This window comes from Eptatretus burgeri, chromosome 7, assembly GCF_056783735.1.
Source record: "Eptatretus burgeri isolate ZD-2024b chromosome 7, Ebu_testis_v1, whole genome shotgun sequence".
Lineage (NCBI taxonomy): Eukaryota > Metazoa > Chordata > Myxini > Myxiniformes > Myxinidae > Eptatretus > Eptatretus burgeri.
In genome coordinates, this window is record NC_140967.1 from 62,588,775 (window position 1) to 62,610,307 (window position 21,533).

Below are 21,533 nucleotides of genomic sequence, written 5' to 3' on the forward strand. Positions count from 1 at the left end.
CGTTGTGAAGGTAATGTTGAGGTAATATTAATTTTTTTAGATGAGATCCTGTTCTAGGCGGTGTAGTTGTGAAGGTAATGTTGAGGAAATTTTGTTTTTTTCAGATGAGATCCTGTTCTAGGCGGTGTCGTTGTCGTTGTGAAGGTAATGTTGAGGTAATATTAATTTTTTTCAGATGAGATCCTGTTCTAGGCAGTGTCGTTGTCGTTGTGAAGGTAATGTTGAGGTAATATTATTTTTTTTAGATGAGATCCTGTTCTAGGCAGTGAAGTTGTTGTTGTGAAAGTAATGTTGAGGTAATATTAATTTTTTTTCAGATGAGATCCTGTTCTAGGCGGTGTAGTTGTTGTGAAGGTAATGTTGAGGAAATTTTTTTTTTCAGATGAGATCCTGTTCTAGGCAGTGTCGTTGTCGTTGTGAAGGTAATGTTGAGGTAATATTAATTTTTTGCAGATGAGATCCTGTTCTCGGCGGTGTCGTTGTCGTTGTCGTTGTGAAGGTAATGTTGAGGAAATTTTGTTTTTTTTCAGATGAGATCCTGTTCTAGGCGGTGTTGTTGTCATTGTCGTTGTGAAGGTAATGTTGAGGAAATTTTGTTTTTTTCAGATGAGATCCTGTTCTCGGCGGTGTCGTTGTCGTTGTGAAGGTAATGTTGAGGAAATTTTGTTTTTTTAGATGAGAACCTGTTCTCGGCGGTGTCGTTGTCGTTGTGAAGGTAATGTTGAGGTAATATTAATTTTTTTCAGGTGAGATCCTGTTCTAGGCGGTGTCGTTGTCATTGTCGTTGTGAAGGTAATGTTGAGGAAATTTTGTTTTTTTCAGATGAGATCCTGTTCTAGGCGGTGTCGTTGTCGTTGTCGTTGTGAAGGTAATGTTGAGGAAATTTTGTTTTTTTCAGATGAGATCCTGTTCTGGCGGTGGCGGTGTCGTTGTCGTCGTTGTCGTTGTGAAGGTAATGTTGAGGAAATTTTGTTTTTTTTAGATGAGATCCTGTTCTCAGCGGTGTCGTTGTCGTTGTGAAGGTAATGTTGAGGTAATATTAATTTTTTTCAGATGAGATCCTGTTCTAGGCAGTGTCGTTGTCGTTGTGAAGGTAATGTTGAGGTAATATTATTTTTTTTAGATGAGATCCTGTTCTAGGCAGTGAAGTTGTTGTTGTGAAAGTAATGTTGAGGTAATATTAATTTTTTTTCAGATGAGATCCTGTTCTAGGCGGTGTAGTTGTTGTGAAGGTAATGTTGAGGAAATTTTTTTTTTCAGATGAGATCCTGTTCTAGGCAGTGTCGTTGTCGTTGTGAAGGTAATGTTGAGGTAATATTAATTTTTTGCAGATGAGATCCTGTTCTCGGCGGTGTCGTTGTCGTTGTCGTTGTGAAGGTAATGTTGAGGAAATTTTGTTTTTTTTCAGATGAGATCCTGTTCTAGGCGGTGTTGTTGTCATTGTCGTTGTGAAGGTAATGTTGAGGAAATTTTGTTTTTTTCAGATGAGATCCTGTTCTCGGCGGTGTCGTTGTCGTTGTGAAGGTAATGTTGAGGAAATTTTGTTTTTTTTAGATGAGAACCTGTTCTCGGCGGTGTCGTTGTCGTTGTGAAGGTAATGTTGAGGTAATATTAATTTTTTTCAGGTGAGATCCTGTTCTAGGCGGTGTCGTTGTCATTGTCGTTGTGAAGGTAATGTTGAGGAAATTTTGTTTTTTTCAGATGAGATCCTGTTCTAGGCGGTGTCGTTGTCGTTGTCGTTGTGAAGGTAATGTTGAGGAAATTTTGTTTTTTTCAGATGAGATCCTGTTCTGGCGGTGGCGGTGTCGTTGTCGTCGTTGTCGTTGTGAAGGTAATGTTGAGGAAATTTTGTTTTTTTTAGATGAGATCCTGTTCTCAGCGGTGTCGTTGTCGTTGTGAAGGTAATGTTGAGGAAATTTTGTTTTTTTCAGATGAGATCCTGTTCTAGGCGGTGTCGTTGTCGTTGTCGTTGTGAAGGTAATGTTGAGGAAATTTTGTTTTTTTCAGATGAGATCCTGTTCTGGCGGTGGCGGTGTCGTTGTCGTCGTTGTCGTTGTGAAGGTAATGTTGAGGAAATTTTGTTTTTTTTAGATGAGATCCTGTTCTCAGCGGTGTCGTTGTCGTTGTGAAGGTAATGTTGAGGAAATTTTGTTTTTTTTCAGATGAGATCCTGTTCTCGGCGGTGTCGTTGTCGTTGTCGTTGTCGTTGTGAAGGTAATGTTGAGGAAATTTTGTTTTTTTTAGATGAGATCCTGTTCTCGGCGGTGTCGTTGTCGTTGTGAAAGTAATGTTGAGGTAATATTAATTTTTTTCAGGTGAGATCCTGTTCTAGGCGGTGTCGTTGTCATTGTCGTTGTGAAGGTAATGTTGAGGAAATTTTGTTTTTTTCAGATGAGATCCTGTTCTAGGCGGTGTCGTTGTCGTTGTCGTTGTGAAGGTAATGTTGAGGAAATTTTGTTTTTTTCAGATGAGATCCTGTTCTCGGCGGTGTCGTTGTCGTTGTCGTTGTGAAGGTAATGTTGAGGAAATTTTGTTTTTTTTAGATGAGATCCTGTTCTCAGCGGTGTCGTTGTCGTTGTGAAGGTAATGTTGAGGTAATATTAATTTTTTTCAGATGAGATCCTGTTCTCGGCGGTGTCGTTGTCGTTGTCGTTGTGAAGGTAATGTTGAGGAAATTTTGTTTTTTTCAGATGAGATCCTGTTCTCAGCGGTGTCGTTGTCATTGTGAAGGTAATGTTGAGGTAATATTAATTTTTTTTTTAGATGAGATCTTGTTCTAGGCGGTGTAGTTGTCGTTGTGAAGGTAATGTTGAGGTAATATTAATTTTTTTAGATGAGATCCTGTTCTCGGCGGTGTAGTTGTCGTTGTGAAGGTAATGTTGAGGTAATATGCAGTAGTGTTATCACGGTTATAGAAATGCGCAAAGAATTAATTTGATCTATAGCATACCCAATCACACCTTTATGACTAAAAAATTAACAACAAAACTCGAGAGTAAATCCTCTAGCAGTTTTAAGTCTACCTAATTTTATAATAAAGATATCTCCCGCATCATCAAAAAATAATTTTTATTCGTGATTTACATTATTTGATCGCTGATCCCGAATCCAGGCCGAAGGAACCGGAAATTGCAGCATCGAATGTAAGAAGAAGTCAATGTTCGCTTCTAGGCTTTGCCTATTCCATATTAGTTGCAACACTTTTAAAAGTAAAAATAATTGGGTTTGATGATGTGGTGAAGCATGACATATGGTGCACTTGGTCTGGGTGTGCTCTGGCTTTCAAAAGGAATTAGCCACTGTGGCTAATCCAGGTTTAGAATGATTAGCCACAGGAGAAAGGAAATAGACACATATTTTATTCAAAAGTTTTTTTTAGCAATATGAAATAATAAGTTAATTTTAAGGCTGATGTGTGAGTTTGATGGGTGAGGTTGGTTTGATGAGTGAGTTGGATTGTTCAGATTGGTTGGATGAGTGAGTTTGACATGTGAGATTGGTTGAATGAACGACCATCAGGGGAGGTGGTGATTTTGAGGGATGGTGGTGGTGGTGGTGGTGATTGTGTGTGTGTGTGTGTGTGTGTGTGTGTGTGTGTGTGTGTGTGTGTGTGTGTGTGTGTGTGTGTGTGTGTGTGTGTGTGTGTGTGTGTGTGTGTGTGTGTGTGTGTGTGTGTGTGTGTGGGAGGGGATATGGTCGTTGTGCCTTTAGTAGGTGGAAGTGGGTGATGGGGGTGGTTGTGGACCAGGATTGGACCAACCTCATGCCAGTCAAACTCACTCATCCAACCAATCTCACCCAACAACTTCACTCATCCAACCAATCTCACACATCAAACTCACTCATCCAACTAATCTCACACATCACACTCACACTTCCAACCAAAGTCACCCATCAAACTCACTCATCCAAACAAACTCTCATCCAAACAAACTCGTCCTACTACAGGTACTACTACTGATTGTGTCAAAACTCACCTGGCATCCACTAACCCAACGAAGCATGTTGCACCGAGTAGCGCCGAATCATTCCGAATCATTCTGGAAAAAAGATATATATATATTAAAATAAAATTTTGAGACGAGAATCATGGGAATCATGCGTAATTTCGGTCGATTTTTTTTTAATAGAAACTATATAGTTTAAAACTACTAAAGTTCGTATATATAAGCTTGTATGAAATCACGCGTGATTCCCGTAATCAAAACATACAAAATGGCGGCCGTCTTGGATGTCTCAACAAAGGTTGAATTCTGTGCTAAAATCACCCAAAATTCGTCTAAAACTGGTATAAAAAAACCCACTAAAACATGGATTAGCCACAGTGGCTAATGAGTGGTTTAAAATATTAGCCACAGGTAAGGGGGATTCGCCCTGTGGAGACGTGGCGAGCGGCAGCGCACACCCAGCTTGGTTATACCGTTGGAGGCTTGCTGAGTGTGTTACTATCCAGCAGGTCACAACAGCACAGCAAAAAATTTTGCCACCCACCTGGTTAATCAGTTGCAGAAACTAATTTCTCTTTAATTGCTAACAGGTGGAATACCTCATTAAACATGGTTACAGTATGTTGACAGTATCCCTCTTTGGTACATTTCATTAACTCCTTCACAGTCATATGACAGGTACAAACATGTCGTTCTGCCTTCAAACAGGGTGGACCAGGGTGGACAGGTACAAACAGGGTGGACCTTCTGTTTGACCTGCACGTACACATCCAAAGCAGCGACGGCGAGCATAGTGTGTGCTTCAAAAGCGAGGTGTGGCCCAAGGTGGGTAATGCTTTACACCTTTATATCCAACAATTCCGCTTATCAAGCATCTCGGTGTACTATACCATAGATCGGTTAAAAAAAAAATTGAAATGAAAAACACCCAAAACAACAAAGTTGATCGCTTTGAAGTGAAAATAGTTCAGCTTTCTAAAGACACAATCTGGAATATTGGACCAAACTACATCAAACATGAAATGGGATACAATAGTAATGAACTTGGGCCCTGTCTTTGTGTGCAGTTTCAAAAGAGGCCGATTTCATGTTCATGTCATATTCATTGGACCTTTAATACCAATATATAACCAGAGCAGGATGAGTAGCATGGCAGTTTGGCAGAGCTTCTTCTTCCTCTTGTGTATGTAGTACATGGTTGTGGTAAGTATCATTGGCTGGGAGCTCAGCTGTGCCACAGATGCAGTGCCATCATAATTGTGGGTTGGAGCAGGAATTTTGTATTTGGCCAGGGTGCTGGTGATAGGTCACCTACTCTTCGTGAATATAACATTCCAAAGCCAAACCCAATGCACTGTTGATAATCTGCTCTGTATTTCAATATCCACAGTGGTTTTCAAAGCATCCAGGGTTTGATTGAAAAACATACAAAAAAAACCTGTCATATTATACAGCTTCACAGCTGTCTAACAGAATTATGTCGCGTTATCTCACCGTACCCATGTTCCTGCAATTAAACGTATTTAAACAAAACAATTAATCTTCATGATATTTGACAAAACAAAAAATTTGACCATGTTGGTGAAGAACGCCCACAGACTAATGTTAGCAGAAATGATGGCCAGTTTCATGTCCATCCGATGGTTTGTGCACACATTAATTCCACACTCTGCTTGTGAAACATAAGGATGACAGTTTGTACCAGGGCTGAGATTCAAACCCATACTAGACAGCTAAAAGTCAAGTGTGAGTACCTCTTGGCTACTCTACCAGCCCAAAGCAGAGCTATGTTTCACACACTAATATCTTTACCAATAACTGTGTCAGTGTGTTTGTCTTCTCCAAAACTCCAAAACCATGAAACCGAGCAGCCTGAAACTTTGCATGCGTACAAAGGGATCTCCAAGGAAGAGCATGAGTGAAAATTGGGTGTTTGGGTTAATTAAAACGCCCCTTTTGAAGATAATTAACCGCCTTATTTAATTATATATTTTAGCAGGCGCATCCTCAGCCACTTCACTCTTTGGGGTCTTGAGGCGTCTCCTGGGTAACTCGCCGGGGTCTGAACCCGCCATGTTTTTTTAGCCTGCTCAACCATGCCCAAGATGCAGCAACGATTTCTTAACAATCGTTTTTTTTTTTAATCACTTTCCTCACTCATATTATTGAATGCCTGTTCATGATAGCTACGAATCGCTGGATACATTGCAATATTTATAAATGTTTCGAGACACCAGCATTCGTGGCTTTATTTCATTTCTGCACACTCCATGTGTTTTTTTTGTATACATTGTCAAGGCTTGTATAAGAGCAAACACACAGAACAAATAAAAAACGGAGCAGAGGACAAGAGGGGAGGGAGAGGAAAGCACAAAACAGTGGGAGCAGTGACATTAGATCTGTGGAAGGGAGAGGGATGAGGCAGGGAACATGGGGTAAACAAGATGGACACGACAGGGAATTTCAGGTCCTTACACTTCAGGGACTTTCAGGAAGGAAAGCAAGGAATTTGAAGGAGGTGGATTTGGGGTGGATTAACGGGGATAGAAAAGGTCAAGATTTTGGATGAGGGAAGATAAGAGATGGTGGTGAACAGCTGTTTTGAAGACCTGAAGGGAAGAATGGGATTGAAGAGAGTGTGAGAGTTTGTTCCAGAAGTAGGGGGGGGGGGAAGAGGAATTAAAGAATGAAGGTGAGCAGTAATTATTGATTCTGGTAGTTTCACCAGAAGGGGGTTTTTGGCAGACCTTGAGTGCCCTGTGGAAATATGCGGGGGGGGGGGCAGAACGACCACCGACATGGCTGCGGTGAGAGAGTGAGAGACCCAATGACTCAGCTTCATCACAGGAGATACCACTGATCCTAAAAGCTGCCGTAAACTCAAGAATCTCTTAAGCTAAGTTGAAATACAAAATTTTAACTCCAGAATTGAACTTAGCAGCAGTTCTGACTGCTAAAAAAAAAAGTGTTCATTTGTCCAATTTGGACCTATTTGACATTTCAGCGTCTCCATGAGGTGTTTAATAATAGAATGGATCGGAGATCGCTAATCGTTTGCCAAGCCAGCCGATCCTTATCAACCATTTCATTTTTAGTGCTTCCTTGAGTGTTTAAGCCACTTGGTGAGCTCTCTACAATATTCGCACTGTCACTGAATACTGTATATTAATCGACTTGAACAAAGTTCAGGGGCACCTGAATTACCACCTGCATTTAGCCTCGCGTTGTTCTGCGGTGCATCAGGCATTGGCTGGCTCGCTGTAAATGTGAAATTTTATTTTACCCCACACATTTCCCCTCTTTGTACGATCTTCTTTCATTATACAGCATGTGGCAACAGATATAAATACATACAGTAAAAGTTTTTTAAATGTTTTGTTTGCAAAAGTGGCAACAGTTTCATTGGATTTCTAGGTGCAAACATTCGGCGAGCGCTCTTCAAGCTTCGATGTTGATACTGCAGTTTGATACCGGAGTTAGAATGGCAAAATAAATTAGATGATAATTTATTTCATGAGATGATGCAATAAATTATAAATTTGATGGTGAAATCCCCCATGCTTCCCCATCCTCTGTTGGGGGACTATAAAAGACTGACTATTTAGTTTTGAATTTAAAACTGTTTTCCCATAAGATAGCATGTACGAACAAGAAGGGCACTCGGTGGAGTCCATACCTCTCTGCCAGGCTGAACAATTTACATTTTGTATCCCACTGACAGGCCAGATCTGGATTCGGACCTGAACTAAAAGTTAATCGGCTTGTTCTTGTCACCTAACTAACTCATCCACCACGTGTCATCCGAATCTGTCCATAACTTTTTGAGATATCATGCTATATATCGTTGTAGCCTGATCACTCAATGGTGAAGAATCACTTTAAAAAATTCTCGGATCCGAATCCGGATTTGGATATTCACCAAAATGGAATCGATTTTTCCTTGTTACAAACCCAACCTGTCCACTAAGATTCGTCCAGATCCGTCCACAAGTTTTGGTGATATTTTGTTCACAAACAAAGACAGACAGACAGGGGTGAAAACATAACCTCCATCCACCTTCGGTTGTGGAGTTAATCATATTCGGAGTGAGTCGACCGGAGGGGTGCAAAGGTCACTGCATGTATGAGTAAGCATGCAGGCAGGCCTATGCCGGGTAGATAGTGTGGGTTTTAAATGCTCCCACCCGGTTTTATATAAAACTCAGAGGTTAAAAAGAATGTTGTTGTTTGGGCACATTTTATCGCCCTTCCCTTCCCCGCCCCTCACGCCGCCTTCCCTTCTTATTACGCTATCTTCCATTCCCTTCCCCTCACAGTGTCTTCCCTTCCCCGCCCCTCACGCCGCCTTCACTTCTTCTTACGCTATCTTCCATTCGCTTCACCTCACAGTGTCTTCCCTTCCCCTCCACTCACACTGACTTCACCTCCCCTTGTGCTACCTTCCCTTCCCCTCGCACTGCATTCTGTTCCCCTCATGCTACCTTCCCTTCCAATCACACTGCCTTCCCAACACCTCCCCTCACGCTTATTCCCTCCCCTCCCCGCCCCCATGGACATCACCCGGCAATCACCGTGCACTATTATTGTGCTGTTTTTTTCATTCAATCCTGTATGACCCCCCCCCTTTCTCCATAAGTCCCACTACCAAAAGAAAAGTCAAGAACTACTCCCAAACCCCTCCCCCTCCCTCCCATCCCCTCACGGAGTGTATAGAGACATTTGTTTACCTCCTCCCAAACACCACTCCCCCTCCTTGCCTTGCTCTTCCCCCCTTCCTCGCTCCCCTCTTCCTCACTCCTCCTCCCTTCCCCTTGCTCCCACCTCCCCTCTCCCTACTGTCTCTCTCCCCCTCCCCTCCATCCTCTCCCTCCTTCTCCCCCCCCTTCATATTCCCGTCAGTGAAGCGACAGGTTGTTGTATTTGCTAGTATCCAATAAATAGCTGCTATGATTGTCCTGTAAATCGTCTTTTCCTGAGCTTTGCCTTGTTTTGCACTCTTTCCTCACTCACAGAGCATAGCATTCTCGAGTTATAAACCTTTAAAATCATAACGGTTTTAAATAAACCCAATTTAAGAACAAATCTTTGATTTTTTAGATACATACTTATAACACAGTCGTAATATGAATCGCTGCAGTAGAGGTATTTTCAATTTTCATAAAACCTTTTTACTGACGAAGTCGCTGGAGGCATTACATTTTCGGGTTGTCCGTACGTCCGTCCATGCTACTTTTCTTTGTTTTCTCTGCAACCGCTTATCCGATTGCAACAAAATCTTTACTATACAGTACGTGCGACTACTCATGTAGAATGTTTCATTGATAATTATGAGGTCATAGGTCATGTGTTGTGACAGCCATGTTGGAAAAAAAGGAAAAACTTTGTTGACCTCTGTATCTCCAAAACCACTCTGAAAAAAATTTAAACTTGGCACGTGTCCAGTACTCCCCATGGGAAAGTGTGATTTTTTTTTTGTTGATGACGTAGGTGGCTTCATTATGACGTTATAATTGCATACGTTGAGCGTTTTATCCGATCAGTATAAAAATTTTGAAGGTCATCTGGGGCTAAATTGGATGGGGGGGGGGGGGTTGATAACGTCATCGTTCATGTTGTTTGACAGCCGTATTTATTTTTAAAACATAAAAACCTTCACAATTCTTCTTCGAAATGGCTGAACAGATCAAGTTGAAACTTTACACATATAATCGCCAATCTATGAGGACTAAAAAGTTATCCACCTATGACATCAAAGGTCACATGATTTGGCAGCAATGATTTTTTTTGAAGAATAAACCTTTAAAAATCTTCTTCTCTAGAATGGCTTGACAGATCGAAGGGAAACTTCACCCACATGCTCTCCAAGCCTTGGGGATACCAGGGTGTTCACAAATAATGGATCACATGGTCTGGCAGCCATCTTGGATGGAACAAATATCTTAAAACAATTCTTTCTCTTGAATCGCTTCATCAATCAACGTGAAACATCACATTATGATCGAGTATCCATGGGGAATGTATGTTTTAAATTTCAATCTGATCAGACACATGGTCTGGCAGCTATAATTATTTAATATTTTTAATCTGCGTTCAGGGATTTAAATTAAACTTGGTACAAGTATATATGATGATGTAATAATGTGGGCAGAGGCATATCCTGGTGATATCACAACGTCGACGAGTGCCCTTCAAGTTACATATAGTACTGTACAGTACTTGATTAAACCTGCATTAACATTTTCAAACGCTATTGATTACAAAGTGTTTCTTATTCCAACTCAAAGCACCCGCTCCAGACAGGAGTCACCAGGGGGGTTCATGGTATAATCTTATGATTATTAATACCACAGCAGAGTACCCACCCTACGGGCGATGGTGTACCAAGCTTGCAACACATTCTGACACATCCCTCTATTTGGGTGGTGTATACGCAACGGACCACTGCATTGATCGCTCCAGAAAATAAAATTAACCCAGGTTACGTATCTGAAATGAAAACATGCGTACTGCTTTTGTGCATATATATATATATATATATAAAATGCAGTGTGGTTATTTGCTCGGATAATTCCAATTGCACCCCCACCCTCTCCCCAAAGGAAGAAAATTCCAAGATGGAGGAAAAAAAAAAGAATTTCTTTCAAAACTTGATGGAATCAAACCAAACTTGCACAACTTCAGGGTGCACTCATTAATCCCTGAAAGTTTCATCATCATCATCATCATCATCATCTCATCTCATCTAAAATCATCTCAGAGGAGTTGAGATTACATAGATACATGCATAAGCATACATACAGGGTGTTTTAAAAAGAGTGATGCAACTTTAAATGTTGATTTACAAAGAAACAGAAACCTCAGGAACATGAACCAAACATTTCTTGAAAGCTTATGACATGGTATTTTCTATCACTGATTGCTATTGCAGCAAGTCACTGCTGGAGTTAGTGAGAGCCCAAGGTCTGAAATTGGTATTTACGCAAAATCCTTGTAATTTTGTTCTCAATGTGTGCCCCTGCGTGGTTTAGCAGGCATTGATCCTGACTCCAACATTCTGTCCAACTTTCCTGTTGGTCTCATGTGGCACTGCCAGGAGTTAGTCTGACACCTGCTTCAGATCATCCAGTGTGGGAGGGTGGTTGGCATACTGAGCCCTTGGCAGTCCCACAGAACCAGTAGTCCAGAGGGTTCAAGTCTGGGCTATGGGGTGCCCAGTCATGAGCGGTACCTAGGGCAACGAGGCAGTTTCTGAAGTGCCGCTGCAGGAAAGTGATGGTGTCACCAGCTGTATGCGGAGGTGTACCATCCTGCATAAACCAGGTCGGCTGAGCTGGTTTGGGGTGACCTTTTGGGCTAAATCATGATGGAACTTCTGGAGCATGGCCCGGTGGCACTCAGCCTTGATCATCACTGTCCTGTTGGTGTCATTCTCAAACCAGTAAGGCCCCAACGTTCCCCACCTGGCATTGAAGGTGCAGAAGCATGTGACCTTCAGCCCTTTCAGGTACCTCTCAGTGATCTCCTCAGGTGGTTCTGCTCCCAGTAAATGTTGTTGTGATTGTTGATGGCACTGTTCTAGTGGAAATCGGCTTCATCACTGAAGTATATCAGGTTGATCCAGTTTGGGTACCGCTCCATCCCATCACTGAGCCAAATGCACATATTTCTTTTCATGTCATCCTCACTCAGTTTATGCCTCATAGAGATGATGTATGGGAAAAGCTTCAGTTCCTTCGTGAGGATATGCCGGACTGATGTTGGTTTGATTCCGAGCTCCCGGTCGCACCGGCGGTGGGGCTTCTTGGCACTATTCACTGCAGACTCCCGCACGGCATCGATGTTGGCTTGGTTCTTGGTTACTGATGCTGGCCTGCCACTGTTGCCTTGCTCTGGTTGTGCACTGTAACCTTGTGCTCAAAATGTTTCACAATACGTTGAATAGCATAATTTGTGGGTTCATCGTATGTTCTGAGGTCGTATTTCCGGCACAACCTCTGGCAGGTATCCACATATAATTTCGTCTCATACCACAGAGCCACCACTTTTGTCTTCTGCTTCACTGTCAATGGCATAGTTGAGCAACGGAGCTAAAAATCCCAAGGAACAAATGGCATGATAGCACAACCAAACCCTGAAAAGGAAAATGGTATAGGTCAAAAAACAAAACAAACAAAGAAATGGCAGGAAGTTAAAGTTGTATCAATCTTTTTGAAACACGCTGTGCACATTACATGTACTAGTACGTGCCCGTACGTACGTGGCCGTACATGCAAAAAAAACTCAAACCGCGTGCCAGAAATAACAACCACACAGGCCGTTCCTTCGCTCTCGCGTGGCCATACGTGCAAACCAAAAAGAAAATAATAACCCCCCCCCACCCCCCCCCCCACAAAAATAAAACTTTCAAACAACTACGCAGGCCGTTCCTTCGCTCTTGTAAACGATAACTGGATTGGGGCATTGTGTTTATCTATAAATGCACATAAGAAATCGAGAAATCATTAGAATATAGTAAGTCATCACTATCTGAAAGTCCGTACATTGTAACCCGTAATGGGGAACGTGGCTGAGGATCTGTTTCCCAACGGCCACGCCTACGTAGCAACATGTCCTGTCATTGGTTGGTAAATAAATAGCCATAACTTGGGAAGTACTTGTCCGATTAATATCAAACCTTGAAAAGGCACATGTACTCAGGTCCCCAGCAATATAGCTGGCAAGTTTCAATTAGATCGGACCAATGGTTGTCGAGAAACAGCGGTCTCACACACACACACACACACACACACACACACACACACACACACACACACACACACACACACACACACACACACACACACACACACACACAAACACACAAACACACAAACACACAAACACACAAACACACAAACACACAAACACACAAACACACAAACACACAAACACACAAACACACACAAACACACAAACACACACACACACACACACATATTGCTGGAATTATTGATATATATATATATATATATATATATATATATATATATATATATATATATATATATATATATATATATATATATATATATATATATATATATATATATATACACACTAGTAGTAATGCCCAGTGTTGCTCGGGCGAGCAATAAAGCCCGGTGTTGCCCGGGCTTTCTTGCAAATTTCCTGAATAGCGGTTAGGGGTTAGCGGTTAGGGTTAGGGTTAGCAGTTAGCGGTTAGGGTTAGGGTTAGCTGTTAGGGTTAGGGTTAGTGTTAGGGTAGCTAACCCTAACCCTAACCCTAACACTAACCCAAACCCTAACCCTAACAGCTTGGCGTAGCGGAGGTAAACAGCGCCGGGGCAAAGTGGAAATTTGCGGCCCCCGTCGGCCTTAAACTTGAGTGGATTTGAATGGAAAATCCCATAAGGGATATCGATTTATCGATTTTTTTCGAATATCGGAAGTGTTATGGAAAAAATGTATCGCCAATGACCTAAGTTGGACCAAAAAGCCATAATCGTACCGAATTTGAATGGAATCCGTTGGAGTTTGTGAAAATGCATCAAAACGAATTTTGAGGGGCCTCTTAAGGAAGACAATAATATCATTAGTATATGTGCCAAATCTTGATTCATTTCATGCAGTAACAAAAGTCTGATGGTGGAACAAAGAAAGGGGCATGCCGAAATATATATATATATATATATATATATATATATATATATATATATATATATATATATATATATATATATATATATATATATATATATATATATGTATATATGGTTTTGACAAGATAGTTAAAGAGTAAAAACGGACTGCATCGGTGACATTTTGGATGCCAATTCACGTTGTTGTTGGTTGATTACCAACAGAGAGGACGAATTTGGAAGGAAGATTTTAGAAGTTTTCATGAAGTCACAGTTGGATTTATTGATTTTGTGATTGTGGGATCTGTCGTTCCACCAACATGTAACAGGGAACACTATGTGAAGGCAATCTCTCCAAATTCAAACCAGAATGCCAAAAAAGCTGACTCAATGAAACCTTTCCTGTTTTGTTAGCACAGTAACTTTACTACTCACAATACTACGACTACTGCTACTGCTACTACTTTTAACGCATCCAATTTTTCCCACCTTCATGTGGGGTCGGCCAGGTGATGTTTTTGGGCCAAATCTGAAATCACGAACCCGCTGGTCAGGTCTGAAGTTTAACTGAAGGATGTAGGAATTTATAATTTGTTCAGGGTGCTGGTGATAACTAACCTACTAATCACAAAGCACGCAATGCTATCTTGAGTGTCCACCAATATAATCAATGCTGGCAGACGGGTCCACCTGTTTAACATCTTTCTGATGATTGATGCATAACTCGAAGTAACAACTTGAAAGCGAAACACGGAAGCAAATTTTTGTTTATAGTCGGGTCAAGATTCAAACCCAGGCTAAACAACTGAAAAGCAAGTGTTCATACTTCAAAATGTACCCAACTAGCCCCATTTCCAATGAATGCAGTGCAATATTATTAAATACAAAACTTTTCAAGTTTGATGAATCATATAAAAGGGTATTTATGAAAACTATACAATGTTTAAGTGCTCATTATTTATTAACACATTGCTGCCACGCGATGTAAAATTAACAATGCAGCACCTGCATGTATACTTCAGGTAAACCAATCTAAAATGATATAATTTATTGCTGTGGGAAGTGAGCACACAATAGAAAACATAGGAACAGGATTTTTATTTATTTATTTCTTTGCAGGTTTGTTTGCTTTTTCATCGACAAGCTTGCAGCTCTTATTACTTAAACATATTTTACTGATGCTCATTTTATTTCCTTGTATCATTTCGTATTTCTCTCAGTTTCTTGCTCTGCTGTATTCGATTTTGTAACATTTCCATGTGCAATTTGTATCAAGGCAGTTGCCATATTCCCATACCCAGTAGTGTCACGTGCTATATGTCTACATTGGGAAACTGCTCGAAGTATGCTTTACTTTGTAACATGACAATTCACAATCCCACAATAATGCCAAGTTGTGACTGATAAAAACATTTGAGTCTATGTTCGTCTCCAGATTTCACACCAATCGACTGCTGCATGGTCAACACTATGAAAGCCAATTCAACATTAGCTGAGAGTCCCTTTGAAATGTGAGAACACTGTCACAATGTGCAATGGGTTTGATTGCTGATAAAATATGACTTAAGTAAACACTGCCATCCTGGTCCAGAGCAATCAGGTGCTAAACCGTATACATGTTCACATCCAAACTTGATTCATTCAATCATTCATTCATTCATTCATTCATGCTCACTGTTCATCACTGGGATACTGGTTGCATCTATTTCAGAGAGCACAGTATGCTTTGTGATTGAAGAAGATCTTATATAAGCTGAAAGGCTTCAAAGTTTCTTAAGGATATGGAATAGCGATGTGTTGCCCTGACGAGCCCCAATAAGGGCTGAACTAGTCAGTAGCTTCGCTTTTCATCTGCTTGGTGACAGCATTCAACGTTGACATATTTACAGTGCTACAGGCCCTTCTTGCTTTGTAGTCATGACATTGTTGTGACAGTATTGTTATGTTTGTGGAGTAGATGGAGGAATTTCAGAGGAAAGATAGGATTGTATTGACTTGATTGGTCCGTGGACGTGCAGGAGACAACTCAATGTAGATTAAGTAGGGAAACTGTGAGCTTAAGTGTTACATGTCACCGCACGGAGAGTGGTGCGGTGTTAATTAGGTAGGAGTTAAGGATATTTTCACCCTGTATGTAATTGCCCCAGTGACCTTCTCCGATGTTTTTGAATTTCAAGACTGGCGATAAAAAGGGATCATGTCCTTAAAACAACAACCGAGCTGCATGTCCAAGCAGGCAGAAAACCCTGCCTCAAGGGGGACAGCGAGCACACCACGTCCCTTGGAGTGGATGATTGATGGGAGGGAGGAGGAAAAAGTGAGGTTTGGGGCAGGAAATGAAGAAGGATGGCACCCGGGGGAGGGCGGGATCGCCACCCGGGGGGGGGGGGATCGCGGTTGGAGAGAGCCGGTGTAAGGAGAGTGAGGTTAGTCAGAGAGTCTTGTGTGGGGGACAAGTAGGAGTCGAGACGAAAGCTCAGAGCGGGACAGAAGCGAGAGAGGCAGGATCGCCGATTGAAAAAGAAAGGCATTATGACTGGCTTCCCCTCCCCACGGTGAAGAATACTGCACGATTCTTGTGTTCGTGCTGAGGCGAATTCGCTCATGTGGAGGAGAAAGATGCTGGCCATTGGCTTTTGGCTGAATCGTGTGGACCAGCCTCGAAGCCTCGTGTTGAGCCATCGGGGGAAAGAGACAGTGCCATTCTGCAAAGCAGCGGCGTCGTTGAGGGCGATGAGGTCGGTGTCGGACGGCAAAGCAGCGGCGTCGGTGAGGAAAGAAGCTGCATGGGCAGTCTCTGAGCCACGGTGTTGAGTAGCACTACCAAAATTTCCTCCTGTACGTTTGCTCACCCACAGAGTGGCGGCATGCCATTTTGGGTGCGTTTTCCCATGCAGGCCAACAAGGTTCGACCCCAATGCTCATAAAAGATCATTACTGGAAGCTAAGTGGCAGAATAAAGGGGGATTTTTATTTATTCATTTGTCCCCTTGTCTGTATTTAAGTGTGTGGATGGACCTTGAAATTAAATGTAGTTTTACCTCAGGTTCCCTTTTTATTATTACCCTTTGAATTATTGCCATCGTAAATATTTGATTCCTTTTCCTTAAACCCCATATATATTTAAGTTGCTTGTATTGTCTATTTGTCATGGGTTTGATATAACCCCCAGCGCTGTGCTTCCGTTTGCTCCCTCCTCGCCGCCCTCCTATTCTACACGTGCTATAATCTCCCAAGAATCTCAGCTGTAAGCCTCCAAGGGAAATCGTTCAGCTATCTGTCCAGGTCGGGCCAAACCCCCTGGACATGACAACTGGTGTCAGGAGTGGGATTTTTTGAGCCCCCCCCCAACCATGGCAATTGCAACAGGGTGGAAATTTTGAATACATCGGGACCACGATATTTGGTGCGAGCTAAAGTTAAAAAGAAAAGAATTGGGAATCTAAATTGTTAAACGATCACCTCTCTACCATCGAGAGAAAGGGAGTTGGAGGACTGAGGTTCAAATTCTACAGTTAATTGGTGTCGGGAGAAAGGAACACTGGGAAATATATTGTTGCGCATTCGCGCCCGCCGGCGTGCGAGCGGCCACGTAACTCGAATCGCGGCACGTCGCCCACCGGACGGACAATTCTGTCGTGACCCTCTCGGACTAACGCCGGGAGCTAGTCACGGGTGGGCCTTTCGGCCTCACCACGATCGTGCCAATCGCCCCCCCCTCCGCGTGGGATAGGGTTGTTCGCCAAATTCGACCTACCTAAGTACCCACGCGGAGGGTAGACCGGGCGATCGCACCTCGCCGCAGGTCGACTCTGGACACGGGCCACTTAAGCGACCCGTTTCGTACTATCAGGATAACCGAGTGGTGTTATCGTCGGCCTCAACGGTTCCGATTAATTATCGGGCGTATTAAGCCCACTACCAACCCTTTCCGTGAAGCAAGTTGGAGATTCAATTAAAGAAAAGACGAAGCGAAACGGGAAAAACAGTTCAACATAAGGCACATTTTTTCCACGGCACACGGAGAGCACACATATACAATTACAACAATTATGCACCAAAAGCAGATGTAACAAAAGAAACACAACAATGCAGATCAACTACCGACTACGCGTGCACACGGCAACACTTACACAGTTTTACTTCTCGATGGCGCCAACAACACATTTACTCAAAAGCAAAAGAAAAGGGCCACCCTCAAAGACAAGGGGGCAGACGGGGCCTGTGGGCCACGAGACCGGGTGGATCCTACCCGTGTCTTTGTGATGAGCCGCAAATGTGGCGGCGCCCCGACTCCGCGCTCCTTCGCGGGTTTCGTTGGCACTGCTTGGAGTGGGGTGGGAACGGGGCCCCTCTTTTCGCACTATCTCAGTGCGGGGGGGAAAAAGGGGGGAATTGTTGATGCTCTGGGGAAAGAGGATAGCTGGCTGGCTTGGGTCCCGCGACGAGCGACTCCACTGCGAGCTCGTCGCCGACCGCCGTCTTCCTTGCCTCGGACCCGAGCTATCTGGTCCCCTCCGCAATTCTCCTCAGCCGACTGCAGCAAATCACCTCGACCGCGCTCCAGGCTTCCTCTCTCTGCAGCTCCCCGACAGACTCCGAACCTCGACAGACTGTGAGCTCCACTCGGCTGCTCCTCTCCAGACCCGACTTGACATTTCTCAAAACTGACTGCCGCTGCCACACTCTGCTCTCCAAAACTGACTCTTTCGAAAAACTCACTAAATTCGCCCTGCGCTCGGTGCTTTATAGTCTGGCAGGAGAACCCATATGCAAATTTCTGGATCAGAACGAGCTCGGGGGTGGAGCCACGCTCGCCCATTGGACGGAGAAAAAGGGGCATGAGTCTCCCCTGATCCTCGAATTTGCATATCCCGATTCTACTCCGACGCGCCTGGAGGCGGGGCCAAACCACCCCGCGCTTGCTGATTGGACGGATCAGAAGTGGGCGTGTATCATTCCTGATCCGAATTCTCCTCGGAAAGGCCGCACTTTGCACTCGCGGTTTGGCGCGCGTCCTGTTCGAGGCCAGGACAGCCTGACGCTCGGCGTTCACAAGTGGTGCGGGAATGGCCGCAGAAGGAGAGGTGAAGGTGGTGGAGGGTTTAAAGTGGTGGTCCATGGCCATGGTGACGTTTGGAATGGCGGTGATGCGATGTTTGCGGGAGCGAGTTGTGAAGGTAAAGGTCGTGGCTGTTGGCGTTGTTGTTGTTGTTGTGAAGCGGTTGAGACGTGGTTGGTTCAAAATAAAGATAGAACAGAAAAACGGCTATCTTAAAGGGTCGCAGCCCGAATGAATCACATTTATTCCCTCTAAACAACGGGTTTGGGGCTAACTACACATGTACTTACAGAGATATCTCACCTATGGGACCTGAATGGTGGTTTGCGAATTTCCTCAACCGCAACAATATGTATATATAGTTACGGTTCTCGGAACCGTATGCATGCAACATACAGGTGTCCAAAGTCAGTTATTCCATTAATATACGTGCAGATAGATCCCTTCCTTGTGTGTAGTGGGTGGACACGGGGGTGTGTTACGATGGGCTTTAGTTAGGTTAATAAATCATTTTCTTCACCTTTTATTTTATTTCTCCTTTTATTTTATTTCTCCTTTTATTTGATCCACAGTATCTTCATCTCGCTTGCTGCCCTTGTTTCGCTGGCCACAGCGTACCAGCAACTGTCCACTGGATCCCAAAGACTCGTTTTCAGAGTCAGAATCCTGACGTTCACTGTGACAGTTCCATCTCGGCATCTACCTTCCCAAACCCAGACATGCGTGATGTGGACGGGCCTTACCAGGGTCTGGTGGAAAACCCGCTCAGAAAGGCGGACCACATGAAGGCCCGGTCCAATCGGGACGGACAATGACGTCGGCTTCGCCATGGCTCCACCCCAAACTCCGTGATCGATAAAGGACGGGACAATCCTTAGAGTAGAGTTGGATGCGAGGAAAGAGGGTGGAGAGTTCGATGGGACGGAAGGTTGTGAAAGAAGGAAGGTTGTCGTGGATTTGAAAGGTCGAAGTGGTTGGTTTTGAAAGGGCGAAGTCGGAGTTGGTTGGATGCAAAGGTGTTCCCGCTGCTTGGCTCTGCCCACGTCTCACCTCGACGGCCCGACTACGGGTCCCAGCCCAGAGGACCTCGACCAAGCCTCTGTCTGGTCCTGCTACTGCTCAACTCACCATTTTGGACTCCGCTCTTCTCGAATTGAGCTCCTTCATGGACACGATCTCCACACATGTGGCTGTGGACCAAACTACACAACCTTTGTCGGGTACCGCACCATGGAGCATCCCTTCCCCGAAAAGCTCAGGTACCAAGAAACTGTAACTGCAACTCCCTCCCTCCCTGCCTGCAAAAGTCCTTTGCCTTCCATTGGGTTTATTTTGTCTGAGATTGTGGCGCCTGTCCGTTAGATAAGCCTGTTTAAGACCTTTATTGTCGTAATTGTTGCTTTTATTAGTCTCGCGTTAAGTCTGCACTGTGTCCACTTTTGTAAGTTGCTTGCATAATTGTCGCACCACACGTCTCTCATCTTCTTCTGCGTAACACACCCAATAAACCCTTTTTCCTGTGCCACATGCTTTTCCCCGCTTATTGTAAATAAATAATTGGAGAAATGTTCCCAGCTCATCTTTGTCTTTTCCTCCATTGGTCCAGCATGGTTCAAATCTGAGTTTAGCTGGGTCTTTATTCCCAATAATCCATTCCTTCTAGCCGGTACGTCCTTGGCAGTGCCGCTCGACTGCATCCGATCCGGAAAGGTAGTCGGTAGTTGATAGAGTGATCCGGTTTGGGCAAGGCGTACTGAGGGCGTGGTTCCCCGGTAGTCGAAACCACGTTGTTAATTAGGTAACTTGATTCTAGACAGGAGGACCCTACGCCACGCTGTTGAGGTATTGGTGTCCATGGTCGGTTAAGCGACCCGCCGCGTCACGGAATTATCCGTGAGCGATGGCCTACAATTCCGGGGAGTCTGGTGGGAATCGACGTAACTTTCCCCACCTAGTGGTCTTCTCACCTGACCCCGCCGGCCCGCAACAATATATATTGCTGAGGAGATTGAATACATGTGGGAAATGGCAGAAGGGCATGAGATAGCAATGATGGTGCGAGATAATGACCATGAAGCGAGCCGGGGGGGGGGGGCGAGAGTTGAGTGATGACGATAGGATTGGAGCCTCCCCCGTTTCAAGTATCAGTACCCCTTCCCCCACAGTGGTGGAAAATGAGATGCAGGTAGCGGGTGTGATGGCCATCCAGGCCTTGTGTGAGATGTCAATTAAAAGGGTGAAAAAAAAGAGGAAACAAATAAATGGAAGAGAAAACAAAATAGAGAAACAAATGAATGAATTGAATGCAAAAAAAAGAAAAAACAAAATGAACAAAGGTATGTAAAAATTGAATAAACAAATGAGTGAATTTATGGAACAAATTGATGAGCAAATGAGTAAACAAACGAATGAAATGTAGGGACAAATTAATGGAATGGAGAGTAACATGAAGGGAATGAGTGAGTAAATGAACGAGTTCAAGAAGAGAATAACACAGGAACTGGGGGCACAATTTTTTTTTTGTATACCTTGTCAGGCTCGTATGAGAGCTAACACACAACGCACAGCAAGGGGGGCATGAGACAAGAGGGGCGGGAGTGGGAGGGACAAAACAATGGGGAACAGACACATTAGGAGATCTGTGGAAGGGAGAGGGATGAGGTGGGGAACATGGGGAATATAAGATGGACATTACAGGGACTTTCAGGAAGGAAAGCAGGAAATTTGAAGGAAGTGGCCTTGGATGGATTATCGGGGGTAGAAAAGATCTAGGATTTGGATGGGGGATGATAAGAGGTGGTGGTGTACAGCTGTTTTGAAAGCTTGGAGGGAAGAATGGGAAAGAATAGAGTGAGGGAGTCTATTCCAAAGGCGGGGAAAAAGAGG

The 21,533-nt window shown here is 43.6% G+C and overlaps 1 protein-coding gene across 1 annotated transcript in view; it reads left to right on the plus strand.

Moving 5' to 3' along the window:
* Positions 1-21,214, plus strand: part of LOC147023395 (uncharacterized) — a 115,682-nt gene extending 94,468 nt beyond the window's left edge. Inside the window, exons 3-4 of the mRNA XM_085888775.1 lie at positions 4,656-4,772; positions 19,220-21,214. Of these exons, the coding sequence (XP_085744901.1) occupies positions 4,656-4,772; positions 19,220-19,462 (360 nt within the window). The 3' untranslated portion in view covers positions 19,463-21,214. The remainder of the gene's footprint in view (positions 1-4,655; positions 4,773-19,219) is intronic.
* The last annotated feature ends 319 nt before the right edge of the window (positions 21,215-21,533 follow it).